General features: G+C 33.9%; 2 protein-coding genes across 2 annotated transcripts; both read left to right on the top strand.

Annotated features, from left to right (window-relative positions):
• The first annotated feature begins 5,542 nt into the window (after positions 1–5,542).
• On the top strand, positions 5,543–8,592 carry LOC139843659 (F-box/FBD/LRR-repeat protein At5g53840-like). The gene is made up of 4 exons (XM_071833779.1): positions 5,543–5,714; positions 5,952–6,872; positions 7,373–7,516; positions 8,084–8,592. Exons 1-4 carry the CDS (start codon positions 5,682–5,684, stop codon positions 8,387–8,389), a joined length of 1,404 nt encoding a protein of 467 aa, XP_071689880.1. The 5' UTR covers positions 5,543–5,681; the 3' UTR covers positions 8,390–8,592.
• Positions 8,593–9,038: 446 nt separating this feature from the next.
• On the top strand, positions 9,039–11,630 carry LOC139904452 (uncharacterized). Its single transcript, XM_071886378.1, has 5 exons — positions 9,039–9,510; positions 9,797–9,889; positions 10,034–10,192; positions 10,411–10,785; positions 11,445–11,630. The coding sequence occupies exons 1-4, from the start codon at positions 9,237–9,239 to the stop codon at positions 10,584–10,586; spliced, it is 702 nt and encodes a 233-aa protein (XP_071742479.1). The 5' UTR covers positions 9,039–9,236; the 3' UTR covers positions 10,587–10,785; positions 11,445–11,630.
• The last annotated feature ends 266 nt before the right edge of the window (positions 11,631–11,896 follow it).

Here is an 11,896-nt window from a genome sequence, read left to right as displayed (position 1 = left end):
TATATTTATATTTATAATTTATATTTTAATTTTAATTATAATTCTAATAATAAGGGTATGTTAGCGAATGTTGTAAGGGTGTAAGTCGAAATTCTGTCCGTGTAACGCTACGCTATTTTTAATCATTGTAAGTTATGTTCAACCTTTTTACATTAATGTCTCGTAGCTAAGTTATTATTATGCTTATTTAAAACGAAGTAATCATGATGTTGGGCTAATTACTAAAATTGGGTAATTGGGCTTTGTACCATAATTGGGGTTTGGACAAAAGAACGACACTTGTGGAAACTAGACTATGGGCTATTAATGGGCTTTATATTTGTTTAACTAAATGAAAATTTGTTAATGTTAGTATAAAGATTTACAATTGGGCGTCCCTATAAATTACCATATACACTCGATCGGACACGATGGGCGGGGTATTTATATGTACGAATAATCGTTCATTTAACCGGACACGGGAATGGATTAATAGCCACTAGAATAATTAAAACAGGGGTGAAATTACATTCAAGGGTAATTGGTGTAATTGTTAACAAAGTAGTAAAACCTTGGTTTACACGCAGTCGATAACCTGGTGTATTCATTAAACAAAGTATTAAAACCTTGTTACAATTCGAATCCCCAATTAGTTGGAATATTTAACTTCGGGTATAATAATAATTTGACAAGGACACTTGCAATTTATATTTATGACTGATGGACTGTTATGGACAAAAACCAGACGGACATATTGAATAATCCAGGACAAAGGACAATTAACCCATGGGCATAAAACTAAAATCAACACGTCAAACATCATGATTACGGAAGTTTAAATAAGCATAATTCTTTTATTTCATATTTAATTTCCTTTATTTTATATTTAATTGCACTTCTAATTATCGCACTTTTATTTATTTTATTTTATCGCACTTTTAATTATCGTATTTTTTAATTATCGCACTTTTATTATTCGCAATTTCATTATCGTTATTTACTTTATGCTTTAATTTAAGTCTTGTATTTATTTTATATTTTACATTAGGTTTTAACTGCGACTAAAGTTTTAAAATCGACAAACCGGTCATTAAACGGTAAAATCACTATTTGCTACAGTAAAATTGACTTTGCTACAATGACTTTGCTACAGTAAAAATTGTCTTTGCTACAGTAACTGTGCTACAGTGAAACACTATTTTAAAAATGTATTTTAACAAATAGTGAGACGATGATTTATAGAAGTAAATGATCAAAATACTCGAAAGTTTAAGATATACTTTGAGTGGTATAGTTTAGGAATAATTTAAGGCTATATTTTAACAAAGGTACGAGTCACGAAATGTAAAATGCAAGTTTTCTCAGCGTACGAAAGGACATTCGAGAAACCGGAACCGGGACATAAGTCAAGTAACAACGTACGACTTATCGGAACAAAAGTTACAAGTTAACTATGCACGTAAATATAATATAATATATAAATAATTATATAAATTAAATATAATATATATTATATTTAAATATGTCGACAAACTAAAATACAAAACGATTGTGAGCTGGAAAAAGAGGCCATGCGATCGCATGGCCATTGTGCCTCAGACCCATGCGATCGCATGGGAAGGCTGGGCAGGCAACCTCTATAAATTCAGTCGAATTCTTCCATTTTTTTTTTACACATATATTACTCCGTATTTATATTATTATTATTATTATTATTATTATTATTATTATTATTATTATTATTATTATTATTATTATTATTATTATTATTATTATTATTATTATTATTTTTAAGATTAATATTATTATTAATCTTATTATTATTATTAGTAGTATTAATATTATACATAAAATACTACGACGAGGTCTTGAGCGTGTCACTTTCAAAACGAGTTTCCGAGCGAGCTAGAGCTAAGGAAAATATGGGTTATTACCAAGAAGGTTATGGGTAATGTTCGGGGGTATTTTTGTGAAGCAAACCTCGTGTTTATCATCTCCGATGCGTCTACGTGCTTTCCTACAATATTGTATATCAATATTTAACTGTGAGTTTCATAAGATCCCTTTTACTCTCTAAATTTTTGGGCTGAGAATACATGCAAATGCTTTATTAACCGATATACAATATTTATATGTGTGAGTTTCATTTGCTCCCTTTTTAATTGCTTTTGCAATATATATTTTTGGGCTGAGAATACATGCACTTTATTTTAAAATCAATGGACACAAGTACATACTAAATTCTATACTGAGTTTGAACCGAAAATCCCTTAGCTTTGGTAACTAGTAACTGCCGGTTATAAGAACTGGTGGGCGCGAGTAGTAGTATATGGATCCATAGGGCTTGATATCCCCGTCCGAGCTAGAGCGCTAGCCTTTTAACGGACGTATGCTATTTGAGAAGCATACACGTTGGTTTGCGTGTATTATTAAGATGATTATACAAATGGTACAAATTATATAAACGTTAAAGTTTAGTTACCAGGGTGCTCAATTTTGTAGAACCGATTGATAAACGTTTCGGATGAAACAACTGAAATCTTGTGATCCACCTTTTATGTAAAACCTATTGATAAACGTTTTGAATAAAACAACTGAACTTTTGTAATCCACATTGATATACGGATTATGTGTAATATTAAAACTATGAACTCACCAACCTTTGTGTTGACACTTGAAGCATGTTTATTCTCAGGTTTCTAGAAGTCTTCCGCTGTTTGCATATACGTGATACAAGATATGTGCTTGGAGTCATACATGCTATATACAAGAAACTTGCATTCACCAAACCATTACCATGTATCTTATTTTGACTGTATTGTCAACAGATGTATTATTGTAAACCATTTAAATGGTGATTGTCTATACGTAGGAATCATCAGATGTTAAAAACCTGGAATTTATATATTCATTTATGAAATACCTTTTCAAACGAATACAATGTTACAAAATGTATCACATAGAGGTCAAATACCTCGCAATGAAATCAATGAATGACGTGTTCGTCCATATGGATTTGGAGCGATCGTCACAGTTATACTAATCATGTCACATAGTCTAACACACAAACATCACCCAACTGCCGTCTACAGAGACTCTGGCGGCTCGGCCAAACCATTAACCACCAGCTGATCGGACTGGGGCTTACCAGAAGTTCCTCCACTACCGTATGTATATACATAATCCACACGCGACGAATGCGTCATTCACATATATATACACCACGGTTGTCTAGGCTACCACAGAGGAACCCAACCCGCAGGTTGATCTCTCCTACCGAGGCTACCACACAATAGGGACGCACTAGGCTCCAACAGACAAGCATCAACTAACATGCAGTCATCACAAAGTACTAACTAACCACAACAGTAAGTATATCTAACAAGCATGACAATCATAATATAACATGCTTCTATATACTATATTCTCCAGTTAGTCCCACTCACCGATTATCAGCAAACGAGAAGGTATTCAGCTATCTAATTCACTGAACCTTCTCTTTCTCCTTTTCTCCTGAGAAAGACATATACACAAGTTAGTTTTTGTCCATTAACATCAAATAACACAATACAGAAATTTTTGTCAGAAAAAGTATCTGCTAAAATTTTTTGCTTAACACTTATGCACTTTCAAAATTTACATCCTGAACATCAAAATACAAACGGGCAGCATAACGGCTAAAAATCAACACTTAGGTAAAATATTCTGCCCTGGACACTCAGTCGGTCGACTGACTCTTACAGTCGGTCGACTGTCGACACAACCGGTCGACTGACCTTCCCAGTCGGTCGATTCATTTGGTATTACATCAATCGGCCGAAGGTAAATCTCAGTTGGTCGGTTCACTCAACAGTCGGTCGGTTGTCTTCGTCAATCGGCCGGTTCAACCCTCAGTCGGTCGACTGTCGACCGACAGTCGGCCGAGTGTGTTCATCTTCATCAGAAACTGAACAAAGGCTACGGACTTCACGATGAAATCCTCAAATCTCGATCTAAAGCTCGTTTTACACACCAAAATCGACCACTACTTGTTATAGACTCAAAACCCACAATAATTTGACCATAACAACACTTAAATCACTTGTTTTGACACAAATTTACATTTTTATGAAAACTAACACAAAACCTTAAATTTCTCAAAGATTAGAGCATGGAAGCTTGTGATTCTTACCTTAAAAGAATCAGTGAATCACAAGGAATACAAAGATATGAACAATTTGAGGTCTAGATAAAGATTAAGGATTAGAATTTGATTGTAGGTGGAAGGGAAGGTACGGGAGTGTTTGGTGAATTTTCTAGAAATGGTAAGAACACAGCCCACTAGTCACTTAATTGTGGATAATTCCCACACTGTGTGATACACGGGTATTTATCAGTTATCTGATATCTTTCGTACAACATTTGGCAACCCAAACGAAGTCCAAATTAAATAAACAAACCTGTTCTATGACCCTTGTCACAAACTGGTCCTAACCACATCATTAAATAATAATAAATATTAAATAAAAAATAAAACCATATAATAACACAACACTAACTTAAGGGCAAAATAGTGATCTTACATCTAGGCTCGATTGAGGATGAAATATTTTAAATCCTGCCTGAAATTTAATTTAGGCTCTAAGAGTCAGTCAAGTCGTCAATAAATCAGCGCTTTGTTGTCGACTCAATAACTAAAGCCGCTCACTAGTGTTTGTGCTAATTATTTTGAGAGGTGGTTAGGAGTTACTGACGGGGGTTCGAACGTGATGTCAGAACCATTCACCCGATCATTTCTTGTACGAATTCTTACTGTGTCAGAAGGAAACCTTCAACCGTACAATGTTGTTGCGATTTGAGTTTGTTTCAAACATGTGTGTGATTGACATATAATGTCGAATGTTCTCCACGTGTGATGCTCCTGCTACTACAATAAACTAAATCAATTTTGTACATATTTACTATTGGATTAAATTAGTCCGGACTGGCCCGCGCGTTGCGGCGGGGTCTTTCGGGCTGCGTATTCATATTTAACGTAGCGTTGTGTATTTACAAAGGGGAACACGGCTCATGTGTTAAGCGCTATTTTAGATGTCGTGTGTTAAGCGTTTTTTAAAAAGTATATGTTTCGAACATAGTTAGTTTTGTTTTGTTCAATAAATTTTCGAGTGTAACGGTGCTGTCGGGAAAATTTAACTCGCGGCGAACAGAAAGATACGGGTTGTCATTGTGTTTAGCGTTTTTTAAAAAGTATCCGTTTAGCGTATAGTTAATCCCGTTGGGTTTGTAAGATTTTTTCGAGTTGAACGGTGGTCTCGGAAAAATTTAACTCGCACCGAGCGAGAAGATATGACTCGTTATAAATCCAGGTGGGATTAATTTTTTATTTTATTTTAATAAAATTATATATTTACACTTTTTACTACTGAAAAAACCGTTTGTAATGTAAACGCAACCATAAAACTACCGATATAATTGAAACTACTTAAATCTCCACCACTTTTATTGACTTCTAAGTAAATAATGAAATCAATTTCAACGGTTTGATAAGTATTTTTGCTTCCCTAATGAATGAAGATCGGTTTAAAATGTTATAATTCCGCCGCAGAACCCAACTCAAAAACCTCAAACACTATCCACCAATTTATCACTACTTTCTGTTTCAAATTCATGTTCATGTTCATAATTATAATTATAATTATGTGTTAATTTTTTATATTTAGATGTGGAAAAGGGCTCGAACCAGTCGAAGAAAGGTACCAGTTTCTTTTGTATTTTAATAAATTGATTGTGCTTCTTATTAATTGAAGGTTTTTTTGTTGCTTAATTATTGTAATTTGATCCTAATTTAACTATTGGATTTTGTTATTATTCAGTTTATGTTTTCAGAATTCATGTATTTGTATGTATTGGTTGATGGTTGATTGTACAATTCAACTTAGTTATGTTACTGTAATTTGGAATTAAGATCACTTTTTCTTTTAATTGTTAAGGGGGATGAAGAACATGGTTTTAATCCAAATGATTATATTAGTCGAATGCCAGACGATATACTTGTATCTATATTATCGAAACTGTCTCTTAAGGAAGCTGCAACTACTAGTAATCTGTCAACAAAATGGAGATACTTATGGTGTCAAACCGATTGTCTAGATTTTGATGCTAATGACGAGTTAGATAAGATAGCAGTCGATTCGAAATTGAGGGTTATAGAGAGGCCCAAGTATATAAATTGGGTGAACCGCGTGACCCGACAACATAAGGCTCATACCATTGATGAGTTCAGGATTTGTTTCGATTTCGATAAGAGTTCTAAATGTGCTATTGATAAATGGGTCGAGTTTGCGATATCCAAAAGAGCTCAAAAGCTAGAATTGGATTTACTAGAGAACGGTGAGATGTTACGTCAAACGGAAAGAAACTATGTTCTCCCCACCAAGATTTTTGATAAAAGTGTTAGGTTGACTTCCAAACGCCGGTCTTTGACTTTTCCCAAAACGGTTTTCAGCAAAGAGATCGGAATAAAGTTTCTCAAACATTTATTTTTGAAATGTGTAAATGTTAGTGAGGAAGCTTTGTTAAAGCTTTTAGTCAATTGTACGGCTCTTCAACAACTATCGATTCACGGTTCGGGAGATTTGGTCAATGTCAAAATTAGTGGGAAGGCTCTTGTTTTGAAGTACCTTGAGATAGTGTTCTGTTTTGGAGTTAAATTAATTGAGATAATAGATTCAAATCTCGAATCGTTTAGCTATTTAGGCCCTGGTATTACGATAAAACTCGATGATGTTCCAAGGCTTCAAGAAATTTCAATAGGTGAGGGGTATTCCGGATTTGAAAATAATGTGTTTGGGCAGATATCATGTTGCATTTCTCATCTTCAGATTCTTACGCTGGACATTTACCGTCCGGAGGTTAGTATTGTCATTTTCAAGGTGCTTTTTTGTTTTCTTGAAACAAATGCGAATGGTTTGGGTGATGGGTTAATACGGGTTTTTTATTATGGGTCAGCTTGGCCCACAAACAAGTTGTAGTTTGTGAATGCTAATCTAACTTCTAAACTAACAGTTGTGGAGACTGTAAGCATTAATAGTATGGATTATTCTCAATAGAGCCCTTAGGGTTGTCGTTAACGTACAGTTTGATAACCGTCATTTTAAAGTCAATATGTAACTGTTGTATACAACACTTTTATGCGCGTTAACAACCCTTAGGGCTGTCGCTAGAAAAATCCCAAATATAAACCTTAGATGTCTTTCAATCTATTTGAACAACTTTCCCATTTCCCATTTAGCTGTATATTTTTATATATAACCCTGAACTGACCCGTTTATAAGTAAATGGCTCAAGATACCGTATCTGAAATGAGTATCTTTTAAATTGCCTTTTGATTTATGGTGTTCTTTTTGTACAGGAAGATGTAAAGTTTGTTTGTATCCCCGAACTACCAAAACTCAGGCAATTGATATTGAAAATTGGTGCATGGGATGATGATAGTCTCCTTGAGTTTACGTCTTTGGCAAAAGCATGTCCAAAATTGCAGAGATTTGTGATACAGGTTTTTTTTCCTACTTTTTCCTACCTCCAATCACAAGCTTCATTAATCAAAATTTGTTGTTTTTGATTGAATCTTAATCCAGTTGTTTGCAATACTTCTGTTGTTTCAGCACGATTTATTTTTTAAACAACAAACTTTAAACATTTTCTTGAAAATTTCAATACTTTTGATTTAGGGACATATTTTTTATGACAAGGATTTAATCTGGGATTACTCATTATTGTCATTGGTTGGTTCTACTTATAAAAGTTTAACATTGAATTCGTGGTTTTAACTTTTAACAATGAAATGAAGTTAGAATTTATACTTTTTATTGCTGCCTCAGTATTAAAATGTAATGTAATATAGGCTAGGTAGTTTACTAATGTTGTACATTAAAGAAGTTAAATGTAATGTAATATAGGTTAGTTTACTAATGACCCACTTGACAATTTCCATTTAGCTAAATTTTTAGTTCATCTATTTCCCTCTTAGAGATAAATCATAAGGCCAAATCGACCCGTTTGTATATGATTGGGTTAAAATTGCCACCTCTAAATTTCTCACGTGTCAGTTTCATTGTTATAGCTAATCTGGATGTCACCAGCCAAGAGAAGAAGAAAGATAAGGCATGCTGCTAAGCATCCTCATCAACACCTTGAGATGGTGGAAATAGTCGGATATTTCGGTCGTACTAGTGACCTTGAACTCGTTGTTTACTTCATTGAAAACGCAATTGCACTCAAAAAACTCGTGATTGATCCACGATATCAGGTTTTGGAGAGAACCCCAATTGGAAATGACCAGTTAAAGAATGAGAAAGCTGCTAGATCGTGTGCCAAGAAACAGCTCGAACCAAGAAGACCGAAAGGTGTTGACTTGGTTATACTCTAGACCACCTATGAACCAAATAGAAACATTTTTGCGTCTTATATCGAATTTGAGCTCTCAAAAAGCGGTTCGGGTATCTAAACGCTGAATGATGTTGAGAATGTATTGTACAGCGTTTGTTGAATGACTTACACATCTTAGCACCTAATATCATATTATGCAAAATCTTATCTTATGTTAATGTGGTGCTAATAGTTGATAGTGATGTTGACAATATAATTACGTGGCTTTAATAATCCTTTTTGCAATATAATTGGAAAAGAAAGTGAAAAAAGGCATTTGGGTTAAACTGAAACGACAGTATATATAAGAGTAATAGAACAATATCACGCACGGATGCGAAATGGGTATATGTTTGTATTTTAAAACTTACAAAGTGTATGACACTTTATATTTATTATAGTTATGCACAAAAATTGTTAAAGATTAGATAATACAATATTGAACTTTATTTGTAAAATTAAAAAAAAAACAAAAAAAGACACAAAAGGCAAGTGGTGTCGTTTGTTATCAACTCAAAATGACAAAGTTTTGGGCCTCATTTAGCATAATGTTTTGTTACGGAATATTTTAGAAACACGTGGGTGAGAATACTAGTAACGGTAGACGGTAGTGTTGCAATAAAAAATAGTATCAGTCCGTTTGAAACACAGGTGGGTCCGGTCCGATCCGGTCGGGTACTCGGGTAAGAAGAAAACTTGTGGGAAAAGAAAACCACGAAACCCTAACTTTTTGGGGGTTTTTAAAAGGTATATACGAGTCTGTGTACGTGTTTATCCAGAGAAAGAGCGAGTGTTATTATAATAGTTTAAATTTAAAGAAGATACTAGAAGAAGAAGAAGAAGAAAAGATGGCATTGTTGAAGTATGGAAGACAAATGGTCACCGGATTGTCAAGAACTCAACAACATTTACGATTTGGGCGATTGTTAACGACAAGAAGCACTCATCATTCTTCATCGGAGTTTGTTAAAAGTCCAGACGACGACGATATTCACGACGAGCTGAAATATGGTAGAAGAATCATCGGGTTGCCGTTTTACGAGTATCCAAGAGTTGGTTTCTTTACCAGATTGTTCAACAAGGATTCCACTCCTCCTCTTCCTGCACCTGGCACTGCAGCAGGTACACTACTACCCCATTGCTGCTATTTTTTATTTTTGTTTTTGAATTTGGGCTGACTATGTTTACTTTAGTCAAAACCCCCTAATTTCGTTAAGTAATTAATGTTCCCCTGGAGTAATTACTTAATAGCTGAAACCCTAATTTGACTGCTGTTAATGAAAACGTCTATGTTTGAAATCCGTTGATTTTTAATTTGAAATAATTATAGTCATGCATGCTTCTATGAAATAAACATAGTCCATTGTTATTTATGAAATAATTGACCACCGATGCGGCGATGCATCAGATTTGCTTGGAAAGATTATGGACCTGGCTGAATTAATCAAATCATCTCCAGAAGAAAAGACTCGTGTTGATCAAATTTGCCACCTTTTGAAGGGTATATATCTATTTCTATTCTATTTTTATTCCTTTTACTTGTTATTTATCAATTTCATGATAGGGAAAATCAATTTATCCTGTAACTGATACTGATAGATGAGTAATAACTAATAATAATAAATAAATCTGCATAAATGAACAGAAATGCTTGGTAGAGTGACACATGAGACCACGGTTAAGCTTTTGTATGAACTCGCTAGACTAGCAGCTTCACCGTCATCTCCTCCTCCGGCTGTTATTGATAGCAAAGTTAAAGAGTTCATTGATAATCTCCCAACTAAGATCGTCCCTTTATTTGAAGGTACTAGTAGGTTAATTATTACTCCGTACTACTTAAATATACTGTTATTACTTATTAGGGAGTTTAACTAACTATTGTAGGGAAGGAGGGAGAATATATATATATATATATATATATATATATATATATATATATATATATATATATATATATATATATATATTAATGTTATGCTGCTTCTTTTTATTATACACACATACATTTATTTATGTGATCAGATATGACGATTGACATGCTTGAGGATCGATATTGGCGCCTGCTTGATAAGGACATCAGTTGCAGTTCACGTCCTCAAACGGTGACTATTAATGCTGACGTGTCTCATCTCCGTAATCAAAGAATCAAGGTTTTTGTTGCTGGAGATATGGTGATGGTAACGGGGTCAGATAAATAATCCGGTTTTCCCAATTTTCTAAGACAATGCCCTAAGCATATGGTTAAATTGCCACGGTTTCCTTACGTTCATCATGACGTCACTGCTTACATCACACGAGGCAAACTCAAGGTTGATTTTCCTCGTCTTGCTGATTCAGAGGTGGTGAACGTACCCAGGGTTTACCAAGTTGATCTCGATTATGATGCCCCCTATCAGAGTAAGTTTTACTACTGCTATGCTATTTACAACATTATTATTACTACCTAACTTATCTTTTTAAAATTCTGCTTATGCTTTCATTTTTCTCTTTATATGTTGTGTTTGTTTTGTTTTGTGATAAACTTATATGTCTTCAATTATTCTTAGTATTAGTTATAAATTATAATTAGCAGATTATTGTTATTGGAATCTTTAGTTAATGTGGAGTTATGTTAGGGACTAAGCGGTTGATTATCCAAGTAGGGCTATATGATATGATTCTAAGTTTACTATGCTTAGTTTTATGAATTCGTGATTTGGTTACAAAATTTGGAGAATCATCACAGTTAAACGGTAGGAGTTTATGAATTCATTCATATTACTGTTATGCTATTTATGTTGATTAACGGATCCACCTAAGTTATCTCTTTTGAAATCCTGCTTCTGTTTCTCTTTTTCTCTTTGTATGCCATGTTGCATTTCGTTATGTTGTACTCATATGACTCATTATTATTATGATTAGCGGATGATATCGAGTTTATCAGTATAGTTTGAATAGTATGAGAGTAGAGAGTAATAGTGTTTAAATTATTGTGTTTTATATTACTATTATTATGTCTTTGCAGGAAGAATTTAATTGATTAAATTTTATTTTCTTTTGTGGTTTTAAAATTACAGCAAGCTACAAAAAACGTGACTCTCTTGTGGAATGGTTGCACAGTGTAAGAGAGGGCGTGAAGGTGGAAGAAACTTGGTAGTAGTAGTAGTCTATCTTGTAGTAACATGAAATATTTTTGAAGATTCTCATTTTGATTACAGCTTATTTTGCTAAATATCATGTAATCTGACCGCTAATTTAGGACATGTGAAAACGCTTATTTTAATATAAGAAATTTATATATTACTCCGTATTAGCTAATTTCTGCATTCTAAATCATTAAGTGTGAAAATTATGTAATGGTTCTGTTCATAGTTCAAAACAGTTTTTTTTTTTTTTTTTTTTTTTGGTAACCTGGTATCCAACAATTTTGTAACTGACTAATCCCTTGGCGACTACCGCTTTGCGAGTAGCCCGGAGTCATTGCAGGCGAACCTTTGTGGCCATGAGGCAGAATAACTTTGTGGGTGCA

Source organism: Rutidosis leptorrhynchoides, chromosome 4, assembly GCF_046630445.1.
Source record: "Rutidosis leptorrhynchoides isolate AG116_Rl617_1_P2 chromosome 4, CSIRO_AGI_Rlap_v1, whole genome shotgun sequence".
Classification (NCBI taxonomy): Eukaryota; Viridiplantae; Streptophyta; class Magnoliopsida; order Asterales; family Asteraceae; genus Rutidosis; species Rutidosis leptorrhynchoides.
This window is presented reverse-complemented; position numbering and strand designations above follow the sequence as displayed.